This window comes from Pseudochaenichthys georgianus, chromosome 20 (genome assembly GCF_902827115.2).
Source record: "Pseudochaenichthys georgianus chromosome 20, fPseGeo1.2, whole genome shotgun sequence".
In the NCBI taxonomy this organism is placed as follows: domain Eukaryota; kingdom Metazoa; phylum Chordata; class Actinopteri; order Perciformes; family Channichthyidae; genus Pseudochaenichthys; species Pseudochaenichthys georgianus.
The window spans coordinates 9,209,220-9,221,669 of NC_047522.1; the positions used below are offsets into that span (position 1 = coordinate 9,209,220).

The 12,450-nt window shown below is 39.6% G+C and overlaps 1 protein-coding gene across 1 annotated transcript in view; it reads left to right on the forward strand.

The window, feature by feature from the left end:
* sspo (SCO-spondin) overlaps nt 1–12,450 on the forward strand; it is a 136,312-nt gene that overhangs the window by 16,998 nt on the left and 106,864 nt on the right. The window contains exons 16-27 of the mRNA XM_034109166.2: nt 3,046–3,218; nt 3,321–3,539; nt 3,638–3,803; nt 4,895–5,147; nt 6,533–6,743; nt 8,911–9,005; nt 9,086–9,342; nt 9,419–9,553; nt 9,870–10,072; nt 10,177–10,304; nt 10,819–10,928; nt 11,035–11,184. Coding sequence (XP_033965057.1) covers nt 3,046–3,218; nt 3,321–3,539; nt 3,638–3,803; nt 4,895–5,147; nt 6,533–6,743; nt 8,911–9,005; nt 9,086–9,342; nt 9,419–9,553; nt 9,870–10,072; nt 10,177–10,304; nt 10,819–10,928; nt 11,035–11,184 — 2,100 coding nt within the window. The remainder of the gene's footprint in view (nt 1–3,045; nt 3,219–3,320; nt 3,540–3,637; nt 3,804–4,894; nt 5,148–6,532; nt 6,744–8,910; nt 9,006–9,085; nt 9,343–9,418; nt 9,554–9,869; nt 10,073–10,176; nt 10,305–10,818; nt 10,929–11,034; nt 11,185–12,450) is intronic.

A 12,450-nucleotide genomic window follows, 5' to 3' on the forward strand; every position in this document is an offset into this window, starting at 1 on the left:
GTGAAAGAAGCATTCCTGGAGGCTGCCGATGCGTAATAAAAATAACAGAAGCATTTCAACAGGTTTTTGATATGATAAAAACTCAAGTTAGATACCGTTATTAATCAGCTGTAAGTTTGAGTTGGTTTGAACTTATTCATTATAATTATTGTACAAAATGGTATAAGAATGCAAACTTAAATTGATTATAGTCTATTTATTATCAATTCAGGTTAAGAAACTAGTGTGTGCAGTGTTGCTTGCATCCTATTTTAAAGGCATTTATTTGTGTACTTTGGCAGCAGATTCCCGTGTAGCTTCAGATCTGAGTTGTCTTATTAGTAAGCCTAATTTATACTTTTGTAGCAACACTATTATTATATAATGGCAAAGAAAGGGTTCAGAGTCTTTTCTTTTTTTCCTGTGTCATATGTGGCAGCACTGTTCAATGTTTCTTGAAAACATTACCCACTGTAGTATGTGACGTGTGAATAAACTCCAACTCTGTATCAACAACACTGTTGTGTAACTTCAGTTAAATACTTGTATGTGTGTAGATTAGAAATAGGTAAGATAAAGGATCTGCAGTATTTTATGAAGTATTAATCGTACAAAGGTCAGTTTTATACAAGTAGAAGTGTGTATTTACCTGGTAGTAGGCTGTCAGTAATGGCTACGCCTCTCTATTTGGACTGGTAGATCTCGGCAGACTGGCAACTTTGAAAGTAGCTCTCGGTTCAAAAAAGGTTGGGCACCCCTGGTCTAAGTGAACGGTGACTGCAAAAACTACACTGCGCATGCTCAGAGTATTTTCCTATTTAATGTGTGTGGCAAAAAATAATGACCATAGGGGCAAAGTGCTGCCATCCCCACCATACCTCATCTCACATAATTCAGAGCTGATTGGCTGTAAGTACGTGTGCCGCGAAAAGTGTGGTGTGTGAAGAGGAGGAGAGAGAGCTGCAGTGAGGCGTCCTAAAACCCGGAAGTAAGCTGCGCATGGCTTCCCTCCACAAAAAAGCAACGACATTTCTCCATAGGATTTTAGAAAATAGCTCAAAATAAGATCTGTGGGAAATGTAGCTGTTAGATAAATGTACGTTTTGTTCAGCCGGATAATATCCACATGTCTACCCTACTTTTATCATTTTCGAATAAAAAATCTATTGATTAGATTAGATTTATGATAGACTTTTGAAACTACAAGAAGATAAGGAGGACTTTTACAAAAAAGTAATAGAGATTTTTGTCCAGAAGGATAGGCAAATGGACTTCATCTTCAAGTCAAGGTAAGACTGCAATTTTATTGAAAATGGGATCTTACTAAGAGAGAACAATTCAATATTTAAATGATAAAATTACATTTTTTTGGGTATCCTTCTGTTGAACTGTCTGTTTAAAAGTAATTGAAGCATCAGACAAAAAAGCTTTTGAAAATAATATTATATTTTGATTTAATATATTTGTAAACCTGAAGAGTCAGTGCCAGTGCCTCACCAGCCATGAACTTCTCTGCAGAAGCTTATATATAGACATCTGAGTTGTTTGTGCCCCACCACTTTTGTACATATAGAAACGCCACTGGTTAAATGGATATATCCGCCTTCTTTCATTTATCTTTCCATTCCCACAACAATATACATAAATAAATGGCATATTTTGGACATAGTTCGAATGGTGATTAATCATGATTAATTAATTTTTAAGCTGTGATTAATCTGATTAAAAATTGTAATCGTTTGACAGCCCTAGTATATATATATATATATATATATATATATATATTATGTAATAATGTACTGGAACTGGTGGTATCCCACTCGGCGAGTTCAGAACCGTCGGTACTTTCGGCGGATTCCGGATCGTATGCCACTCTAGTATTAGTATTTTGGAGCCAGGATAGCAAACCCACGTGTTTTTGCTGATGGGAACTTGGGTCCCCCTCGCAGCGAGGGTGCAGCGAGTCATTTGGCTGATGCAGAGCGGAGTGCACGTGCTGGGGTGTACAGTTTAACCATGTCCTGGATGTAGGAAGGGCCAGATCCATTCGCAGCATGGTACGCAAGTACCATTGTCTTGAAGTGGATTCTAGCAGTTACCGGAAGCCAGTGGAGGGAGCGGAGGAGCGGCATGGTGTGGGAAAATTTAGGAAGGTTGAAGACCAGACGAGCCGCTGTATTCTGAATGAGCTGCAGAGGTCGGATGGCACATGCAGGTAGACCAGCCAGGAGGGAGTTGCAGTAGTCTAGGCGTGAGGTGACGAGAGCCTGGACCAGAACCTGCGTCGCTTTCTGGGTCAGCTGGGGACGTATCTTCCTGATGTTGTAGAGCGTGTATCTGCAGCAACGGGTTGTAGCAGCGATGTTTGCAGTGAAGGACAGGTTGTTATCTAGGATCACACCCAGATTCCTTGCAGTCTGGGTCGGGGAAACAACAGAGGTGGCGATGTTGATAGTCAGGTCAAGAGTGGGACAATCTTTTCCAAGGTTGAGCTTGAGATGATGAGCGGACATCCACTGAGAGATGTCAGGAATGGAGAAAATACACATGATTATAGCATGAGGGGCTAGAAAGCTAAAGAAAATAAAAATAAAACACCAGCGATACTTAGCTCAATCAAAGTAGGATTTGATATCATATACAATAAATATTACGAAATTTACGATCAATATCCATTGTAAAATGAATAAACTACCGGAATATTATAGCTGTAATGGTGTTTCCTTTCCCCTTTAAGGCTCAATTGCCTGAAGCAAAATGATCAACACACACAAAAAAGAGACTCTGAAGTTCCCAAGTTCTTTGGTGCATGTCTCTACTCTTACTGTATGCTCTAGCATTTGTTAAATCATCTTTAGGGTGTATGTTCAACTCATTTACTAAAGTAAAACACTTTTCAAATTCAACACACTCGCACCCTGGATGCAACTTCTTCTGAAAAACCCATTAAATTAAATGTAATTATTGAAAAAGTTACTAACTTCTTTAAACGTTTTTTTCTATTGTGAGAATATTTATTTAAATGTTTGTCTTTTGATAGCTTACAGTTGGTATTGTTCCTTCCAGGCACAGTGACATTGAATGGCCAGAGGGAGCCGTTGCCTGTTGTAACGGGGGACTTGGTTGTGCGAAGGGCCTCCTCTTCATTTCTCCTCATCCAGGCGTTTGGAGCCCAGCTGCTCTGGCACCTAGATGGACCTTTGGCCATCATTACCCTACAACCTGGCTTCGCAAATAAGGTGACCCTTAACCCAATATGGTTCTTTCAGTTGTGCCTCTCCCAAATTGGTTGAAACCGCATTTCTGATACTAAAAACATGTTCCAAAATGGTGTATTCAAGGTGCGCGGCCTATGTGGAACGCTGACCTGGAACCAGCATGATGACTTCACCACCCCAGAGGGAGATGTGGAGAACAGTGTGTCATTGTTTGCGAGCAAATTCACGACAGAGCACTGCGCTCTACCAAAAGGAGCTCCACCTGACCCCTGCACCACATACACCCAGAGGAGACAGTACGCAGAGACAGTGTGCTCCGTCATACACAGCCCCGTCTTTCAGGTAGTTTGCAGTGGAGTGTTTTAAATCTCCTACTATCTCAGGAATTAGTTTATCTTCTGTCTTTATTCACACATGCGTCTCCTTCTCTGATTTCGTAGGTGTGTCACGACGTGGTGGAGCGGGAGCCTTATTTCCGTCTCTGTCTGTTGGAGGTTTGTGGTTGCGTTCCACCGAGGGCCTGTCACTGCACCATCCTCACTGCCTACACCCGACACTGCGCCCAGGAGGGCGTCACCGTCCAGTGGCGGAATCACACTTTCTGCCGTAAGTGAGGAGGCCATTTTTGAAGTGCAGTGGTAGAGAACCTTTTACTGAAGTATAAATACTAATATTACGATTATTATTAATAAGATAAATGCCTTTTTACAAGTATTTATATTATTTATTTATTTATAGTATTTATATTATTTTACAAGTATTCAAGTATTTTTACCAAAGTCAAAAGTACAATCATGAAAATGTGCATATTAAGTTAAAGAAAAGTATAATAAGTATATAGTAAACGTGTAGAGTAAAATGGGCTCTTTAGTGGTTATATTATTATCATTGATGGAGTATCATGTACATTGCAGTAGCTGAATGCAATTGACCCTATTATGTCTATTGTTTTTTATCATCCTCTGTAATTCCCTCGAAGCACAGGCAGACACGTGGCTTTCTCATAACGGGTTTATTCCTCTTCGAATCCACCGTGAAAACTACACATAAACAAATATAGTATCGTGTTAGACCATGTGTTAGACACACAATAACATGCACAGCATGTGAGATGACTAGCAAAGTAATAAACGTAAAAGTAATACAAACACAACAACATACCTCTTGGACTGCATGCTCTGAAAACAGAGGGAAGTATTCTTCAGTCCTTACAACTTATATATATAAGAATACACTTAACTAACGGAGCTGTATCCGTGTATCTTACTCTCAGTTTCTTGTCTTGTTCTCGCTCTCTAACTCACGTGTGAACAGCATAACAAGACGTGAGCTTGGACTTCAAAATAAAAGACTAAATATTGCACGCATGAAATATTACAACAAATAATAATTATTACACTTAGAAAATACATATTACAGTTAAAATATGAACATGTAAAGGCTACACTTACATCCTCCTTATAGGATTTTAAATGTTTTATCTGCAAAGTAATCAGTAACGAAAGTCAAAAAATGCTAAAAAAGCATCTCAAACTTGGACTTAAGTACTGTACCTGAGTAAAAGTACTTAATGAAAAACAATATTCCAGGATGTCCACTATGGTTATGAGTTTGTAAAAGTGTCCAAAGTTGTTCTTGCAGATTAGAAAAATGTAACAAGCTACAGTAATTTGAAGTTCCTCCTCTTCTGTTCCCAGCTGTCCAGTGTTCGGGGGGGCAGGTGTACCAGGAATGTGGCCGTGCCTGTGGGGGCTGCTGTTCAGACAGCTCGAGCTGCGATGCCAGTGGGGGCGAGATGAGTCTTAAGATGTGTGTTCCTGGTTGCCAGTGCCCACCGGGACTAATGCAGGACCACCAGGGCCAGTGTGTGCCCATCACCATGTGCCCCTGTGTGCAAGGAGACAAGACATACCGGCCTGGGGCGATAATACAGAACAGCTGTAATACCTGGTATGTACTCCTGAACAACATGTGAATGGGATTCAAAATGTGTTCAAACCTGGGACTCCTTGGCCTAAATAATATCATTTTACTTTTAGCTGCACAATTTCTTGAATGAAATATGATCAAATTTACAATAGAAAACGAATAAAAGTATAACCAAAACATAACATAATTATTGTAGCTGATATACTACTTATGATAAAGGCTAAATCAGTGCAAAAACAGTGACACAATTGCATAGATCCTATTTTTTACAGCACATATTTTTACAGCACATCATAAAAATAGTAGTAGTGATAAAGATCGGAGTAGTCAGCATGTTTCATTGTCAGTAGAGATGCAGCTATAATATTGGCAGCAAAGTTTCATGAATATTTTAATTGTACTTTTGAATGAGCTTTGATCCCATGGGGTGTGTAAATATTCTCAAATCAAGTGCTGATAAAGTCTTGAACCCCTGACATTTGTATTGAAGATCCAGTAAAGTCGGCTAGGCACTAACAAATCCAGAACTGTGTGTCTTTAAAGACAATGTGAAAGGTCAGGGGTCATTGTGACAGTGTGTGTTTGTGTGGTATCACTTTTCATTTGTGGATTTAAATGCATTGCCTTCTTAAGAAGTAATTTCAATTATGTTCTCCAGATACATCTATCGCTTTAACTATATTAAAAGTCTGCAATTCGTAACTTTAACCTGTACCTCTGCTTTAAGTAATTCATGCATTGCAATAAGGGTAATATGTGCTAACAGTATAGGTATATACAGTAAGAGCATGTTATCCCACAGCGAGTCCCTTGTGGTGCAAGAGCCTCGATGAAATCCCTCTATGTTCCTGCTTCCTGATACAGGATAGGTTGATTTCATTGCATCTCTTCACTACATTACCACAATGATCATCGCTCTACTGGTTTGCGTAATCTCTAAATGACCGAGTCATAGCAGTAGAACTTTTCTCTCTGCCTCACTCATTTTCCTTGTGTTGAAACTGCTCTGATGTGTCTCTGCACTGATCATTGACCTGATCAATTGCTATGAGGAAATGGTACATTTGGATTTGATAATGATTACACTGATATAAAAAGGTGATGTACTGTACAGTGAAATGGTTTTCATCACACCTCATAGAAAACTTTGTTGGTGCCGTATAACATTTTACAGCTACTGTTGAGAGTTTAGTAGCTAAAAAGTGAAACTGGATCAACCCAACATAACCTAACATGCAGTTATCCCAATGTGTGTCATTTATGTATTGATGATATTTCAATACAACACGATTCTTGCTAATACATGGTCTTTCAATACACATTTTAAACAAGCTTAGATGGCCTTTTATTCCCACCTAATACAAACTAAATTAATTTGAGTCGATGTTTCTGCTCTCCCTTCACAGTGTGTGTGAGCAGGGGCAGTTTAACTGCACCCAGGAGCGCTGTGAGGAGGTGAACCAGTGTCCAGGCTCTCTGGTCTACTCTCCACGCTCCTGCCTCCTCACCTGCTCCAGCCTGGACCCTCCTGGCCAGCAGCAGGGGTCCAGTGTCGCATTGACGGGCTGCAGAGAGCCCCTCTCTGGCTGCATCTGTCCCCAGGGAACTGTGCTACTAGTGGGTGAAAACTCAAATTACTTAAATGTGAAATATTATAGAGAACTATTCACATCAGACATAAGACTATTCATAGCAGGCAGAGATAAGTGTAGTTGATATCATCAACAATGGCTTTGTTACATTACAATGTTGCAGTAACCTATACAGTGAGCTCCTCATAGTGCTTTGCTTGAAATTGCCTGGATTTATTTCGTTTTTTGCCACTTGGGGGCAGCATGGGCTTGAAACATACAGTATCACTAAATGACACAGTTTAGAGCAACATTAGCATTATTGCTAGTTGCCAAATTCATCTGTTTGACTTTGGACAAGTAAGCTGACTGTGTATGTCTTAAGAGTTTTTGCTGAAAAGAGCTGCTGGAAATTATAGGAGGTGCACTGGAACAATGAAATCGTCGTTTGAAAACCAAAATAATGACAAGGAAAAAGATGCTAAAGCTGGTGCTAACGTTATCATTAACATTGCGCAGAACCTTCCACATTGTAGACTGTTACTAATTTCATTCACTGTTATTCGATAATAGTTGAAAGCAGTTTTAGGTGGTGGCATGTTCATATTGAGATAACTGTGTTGTTTTGAATGTTTTTATTTTATTTTATTTCATAAAGCTAAGCTATTGTTAGCTGTTACTAGCTTGGTTAAACATGGCTTACACATCCACATTCATGCTCTTCCTTTCAAGTAATCAAATGATATATTAAGTTAAAATAAAATATTGGTATTGTAGCTTTAGTTTAAAACGTTCTGCTCCGGTTGTCTAATTTAACTATAAGTCTGCCATAATTCCTCTTAAGCCCCACGGACCCGCTTCCGGGGCCGAAATGGCGTCATTTGCAGGAAATAACGTCTAAGGAACCTTAATATTTAATAAACTATGAATATTGTATATCCATATAACGGGAAAAAACTCATTTAACTGATCTTTTTCATTTTCCCCCCCAAAAAAACACAATGCTAACAGTGAGCCTCTGAATTAGCCCCGAGCGAAAAATGCTAACCTATTACTGCACCGAAAATCACTCCGAGCTCCCTTATTACTTATCCTAGCTGCACATCCAACACATCGTTTATGATCGTAAAGACACAGAATCTAACGGTGCCCACCTCAACACTGAAAGATACAAACTCGCGACGTTATCAACAAAAACGTACATCAAAACATGTGGCGCTAGGTAGCCTACAACGCTAACATGGTTTACCTTGGTTTTGTCTGGTCAAAACTGGTCTTCAATGGCATTAAAATGATAACAACGATGCTGTAGTTAATCCATAGGTTAATATCCAATGGGTCTGTGTCCCCTTTGAAATGTTCTGATAATCTATAAGCAATAAAACTGCAATTCCGTTTTAAAATATCAGAGCAGGCCATTCCTACGCTCTGTAGAAAGATTGAATGCACAAATACGCAATTTTTTTTTTTAACATGAGTGTGTGCGGGACGATTTCCCTTCGATTCTATTGGCTCTAACGGTCAGAAAGAGATGTCACATGTCAACAATCGAAGAAGGGGGGCCAGAGATAAGGAAAATCCACCCAAATGGCCCCAGAAGAGTTTTTTTTGGCTAAATCTGTCTAAAAAGATCAAATATCACTTGTTTTGCATCAATCTTGATACAGGGTACTTATTGTATGTTGTACTTTGGATTCCAAAAGCTTTTAGTCTACTAACCCATCATCCAAGGTTAGTTTTCACTATAAGTACAAAATATTTTTGGACGGACACTATAATTTACAGTTTTTTACTATGTTCAATCTGAATTTTCTTTAAAATAAAAAACATCTATATCGATTCTGACTTTTCTACATCCAACTCACAGGTTTATCATTACTTTGAGAAAAAAGATGATTAATTTAACCCTTTTAGAAGGGAAGATATGGTCCATTGTTCTGGGAATGTCATTTTCGAGCCTGAAACCTGAAAAACAGGCTTGGGGCTTAAGAGGAAGGAATGTGTATGTATTGCTGAAGGAATATTAATACAGCCAAATAAATATTTTTACTAGGGAAATTACATTTGTCTTCATGCAAATAGGAAATAAGTTGGAACCTTGCCAAAGAGTCAGCTCTTTTATTGCACTGGTAAAAGTACTATAGAACACAATGGCCTACAACCCCATAAGAGTTTTCACTACTGTACACTTTTTTCTTTCTGGTCTAACTCAGGGTGATAAGTGTGTTCAGCCAGATGAGTGCCCATGTCACCATAATGGTCAACTTTATTACAACAACGACACCATCACCAAAGATTGCAACACTTGGTAATCTATGCAGTTATCTTATTGCAAAACATCCATTGAATATTTACTTATCTTAAACTGTACTTTATTAATTCCTTCAGTGTGTGTAAGGAACGCCGCTGGCACTGCAGCCAGTCCGCCTGTGCCGGTGTGTGTGTGGCAACTGGTGACCCACACTATGTGACATTTGATGGCCGCTGTTACTCCTTCCTGGGTGACTGCCAGTACGTGCTGGCGAGGGAGACCAGCGGTTTGTTCAGTGTGATTGCAGAGAATGTGCCATGCGGCAGCACCGGGGTCACCTGCACAAAGTCAGTCACACTCAGCCTGGGAAATACTGTCATACATCTGCTGAGAGGTAAGGGGGTCTTTGGACACTTTGGTCATTACGGGTTTTGATGCTCAAGTTAAGCCATCTTGTCTCTCTCCTTTAGGTATAGCTGTGACAGTAAATGGGATGCCAGTTAGTCTACCAAAGTCTTATAGTGGCAGTGGTCTGACTTTGGAAAGAGTTGGCCTGTTTGTCTCCCTCTCCTCCCGACTGGGGGTCACTCTGCTATGGGATGGAGGTAGGAAACACAAACATTTGCCACTTTAAATAATCTGTCACAAAACCCTTTCTTGCTCAGTGTCAATGATCATTTATTTTTAGAAGTTTTTTTTCTTCTTTTTGCTTATTCATTTATCCTTTTATTATTGGCAAAATATATAAATGATCTATAAATGTTTGCATTTTTTCCATCAGTATCCATTATTGTTGATATTTATTGTCAAGACCAATCATTCTCATAGCATTTCTAAGATCATGTACTGTATGTGGCTTTAAATGCTGGTTAATTAACAAACCAGTGGTAATGTTGTTGTCATTCTACATGTTCTCTCCAGGTATGCGTGTGTATGTGCGCCTGGCCGCCCACCTGCGGGGTCGGGTCAGTGGCCTGTGTGGTAACTTTGATGGGGACACCGAGAATGACTTTACTACACGTCAGGGCATCGTGGAGTCTACAGCCGAGCTGTTTGGTAACTCGTGGAAGGTCAGCCCCTCCTGCCCTGACGTCGCAGACCAGGACCTCAGAGACCCTTGTGCTGTGAGTTCAACCTGAACCTTTATTAATCCACGAGGGGGAAATTACTGACTTACATGGCGATTTGTCAATACATGAAACAAACTCCTCTCGTTTGCCTTTTTCAGCTGAACCCCCACAGGGTGACCTGGGCCAGGAAAAGGTGTGCACTCCTGACTCAGGAGCTCTTCTCTAGGTGCCACCCTGAGGTGCCTTTCCAGCAGTATTATGACTGGTGTGTCTTTGATGCTTGTGGGTGAGTGAACGCACCGATCACCGACTGAGTATCTTAAACGTTTCTTTTAAAAATATATTATCTGTTTACATTATATGTGCTTATGCCAATGGGGTCGATAGAAACAGCTTTTTTATCAGCATCTCTTGCACTGGTTTTACAAATTTTTTTCCAAACTTCCAGGACTTTGCACATTTTCTCAATGTATATGGGAATGTGTGTATGATAAGTAGGACTGCCAGCTGATGGAAAATGTGTTGCTACAACTTCATGCTTTTGTGTACTAGCCTACATTACATAACCCTATTTATATATGCGTTAAATCCCTAAAAAACACGAATGCTTTAACAAAAGTAACAACAGTAACAGTAAAAGCAGAGCATACAAAACAAAGCCTCTACAGTAGTATTAAAATACTCTACAGGGTTCAGTAGAATATTCATTATATAAAGATATCGTAAACATGTAGTTTCCTAATCACGTTGAATGTTCATATTTTACTCCATCATCATTTATTATTTTTTGTGTGTTTTAGCTGTGACTCAGGAGGGGACTGTGAGTGTCTCTGTACAGCCATTTCTGCCTATGCTGAAGAGTGCAACCATAAAGGGGTCTACATCCGCTGGAGGTCCCAGGAGCTCTGTCGTATGTCACACAATGCGCTCACATCTTACTCTCGTCTTTCTGTAACTTCATTTATTCTGAACTGGTCTTTTTATGATACTCGTATTATTTCCCTCATTCCCTGCAGCTCTGCAGTGTGACAATGGGATGGTGTATGATCCCTGTGGTCCAGCCTGCTCTTCCTCATGTCCCACTGTTCAGCGGAGTCCTCACTCTCAGTGTGGCACTCTCTCCTGTGTGGAGGGGTGCTTCTGCCCTGCTGGCACGGTCCGACATGGTAAGCCACATTTACTAAAATTAGACAAATTATTAATGATCAGATTGATATGGATATTCATGCTCCCCAATCAACCATTGGACGTACATATATACGCAGAGCTGCTAACTCTTACACATTGACCGAGGAGAGATAGACACTTTCACACTCATGCCAAACATACATTTTCACACTCAATAAATACACATTAGAAATTAGAACCTTTCTAAATTCACTGGATTTACCATCAATTGGCAGTTTACAAAATTATACATTAACAGCTGATATTACATTAAAATAGGTTATAGATGCAATAAATACGTTAAAAAATAACAAATCTCCAGGTAGCGATGGATACCCTGCAGCAGGGGTTCCCAACCTTTTTTACCAAGAGCCCCCCCAAATGACTCCTGTTGGAAGTTGTGCCTTTTTATGCCTTTTTATGCCATTATTAGCTACAGTAGTTGAATTGTTATTCAAATTAATTAATACATTTTTTTAAATATTTTTTGTAATGTAGAGACAACGCTTTTAGCGACAATCATGTATTGCGGTACAATTATATGTAGCAAAAAAAAAAGTCTAAATATGATATTTGGGCTCAAATCATCTGAGGCCTGGCGCACCCCCTGCACCCCCCAGGTTGGGAACCACTGCCCTGCAGAATGGTATAAGCTGTTTAGAGATGAAATGGCACCGATACTCCTGGCATCCTTCAATTGGACACTCCAAAATAATAAGATGCCGCCATCATGGACTGAAGCAATCATATCAGTCATTCCAAAACCGGGAAGGGATAAGGAATTCTGTGGGAACTCTAGGCCTATTTTGATATTAAATGTAGACTACAAAATCTATACAACCATTATTTCTAAACGATTGAGTACCTTCATAGACGATTTAATAGAAGAAGAACAAACAGGATTTATGAGGGAACGTCAGACCCAGGACAATATCAGGAGGACACTGCATATAGTAGAAGTAGAACAAGCAAAAAGGACAAAACAAGATTCGAAGAGCATTCGAAAGCATTCGATCGGGTGAATTGAGCCTTTTTGTATACAGTGTTAACCTCTTTTAATGCAATATCAGCTGTTAATGTATATACGAAAAACATGTATAACACTGTAACAAAACATGTGGAGAATACAGCAATCATCCAACAGATACACAAATGTAAAGTTACCATGCTGGAGGGAATGTGGAACAGCAGAAGCAGATCATTCACATGTATTTTGGAAATGTCACAAAATAACAACGTTTTGGGGAATGGTTCATAGTACAAAA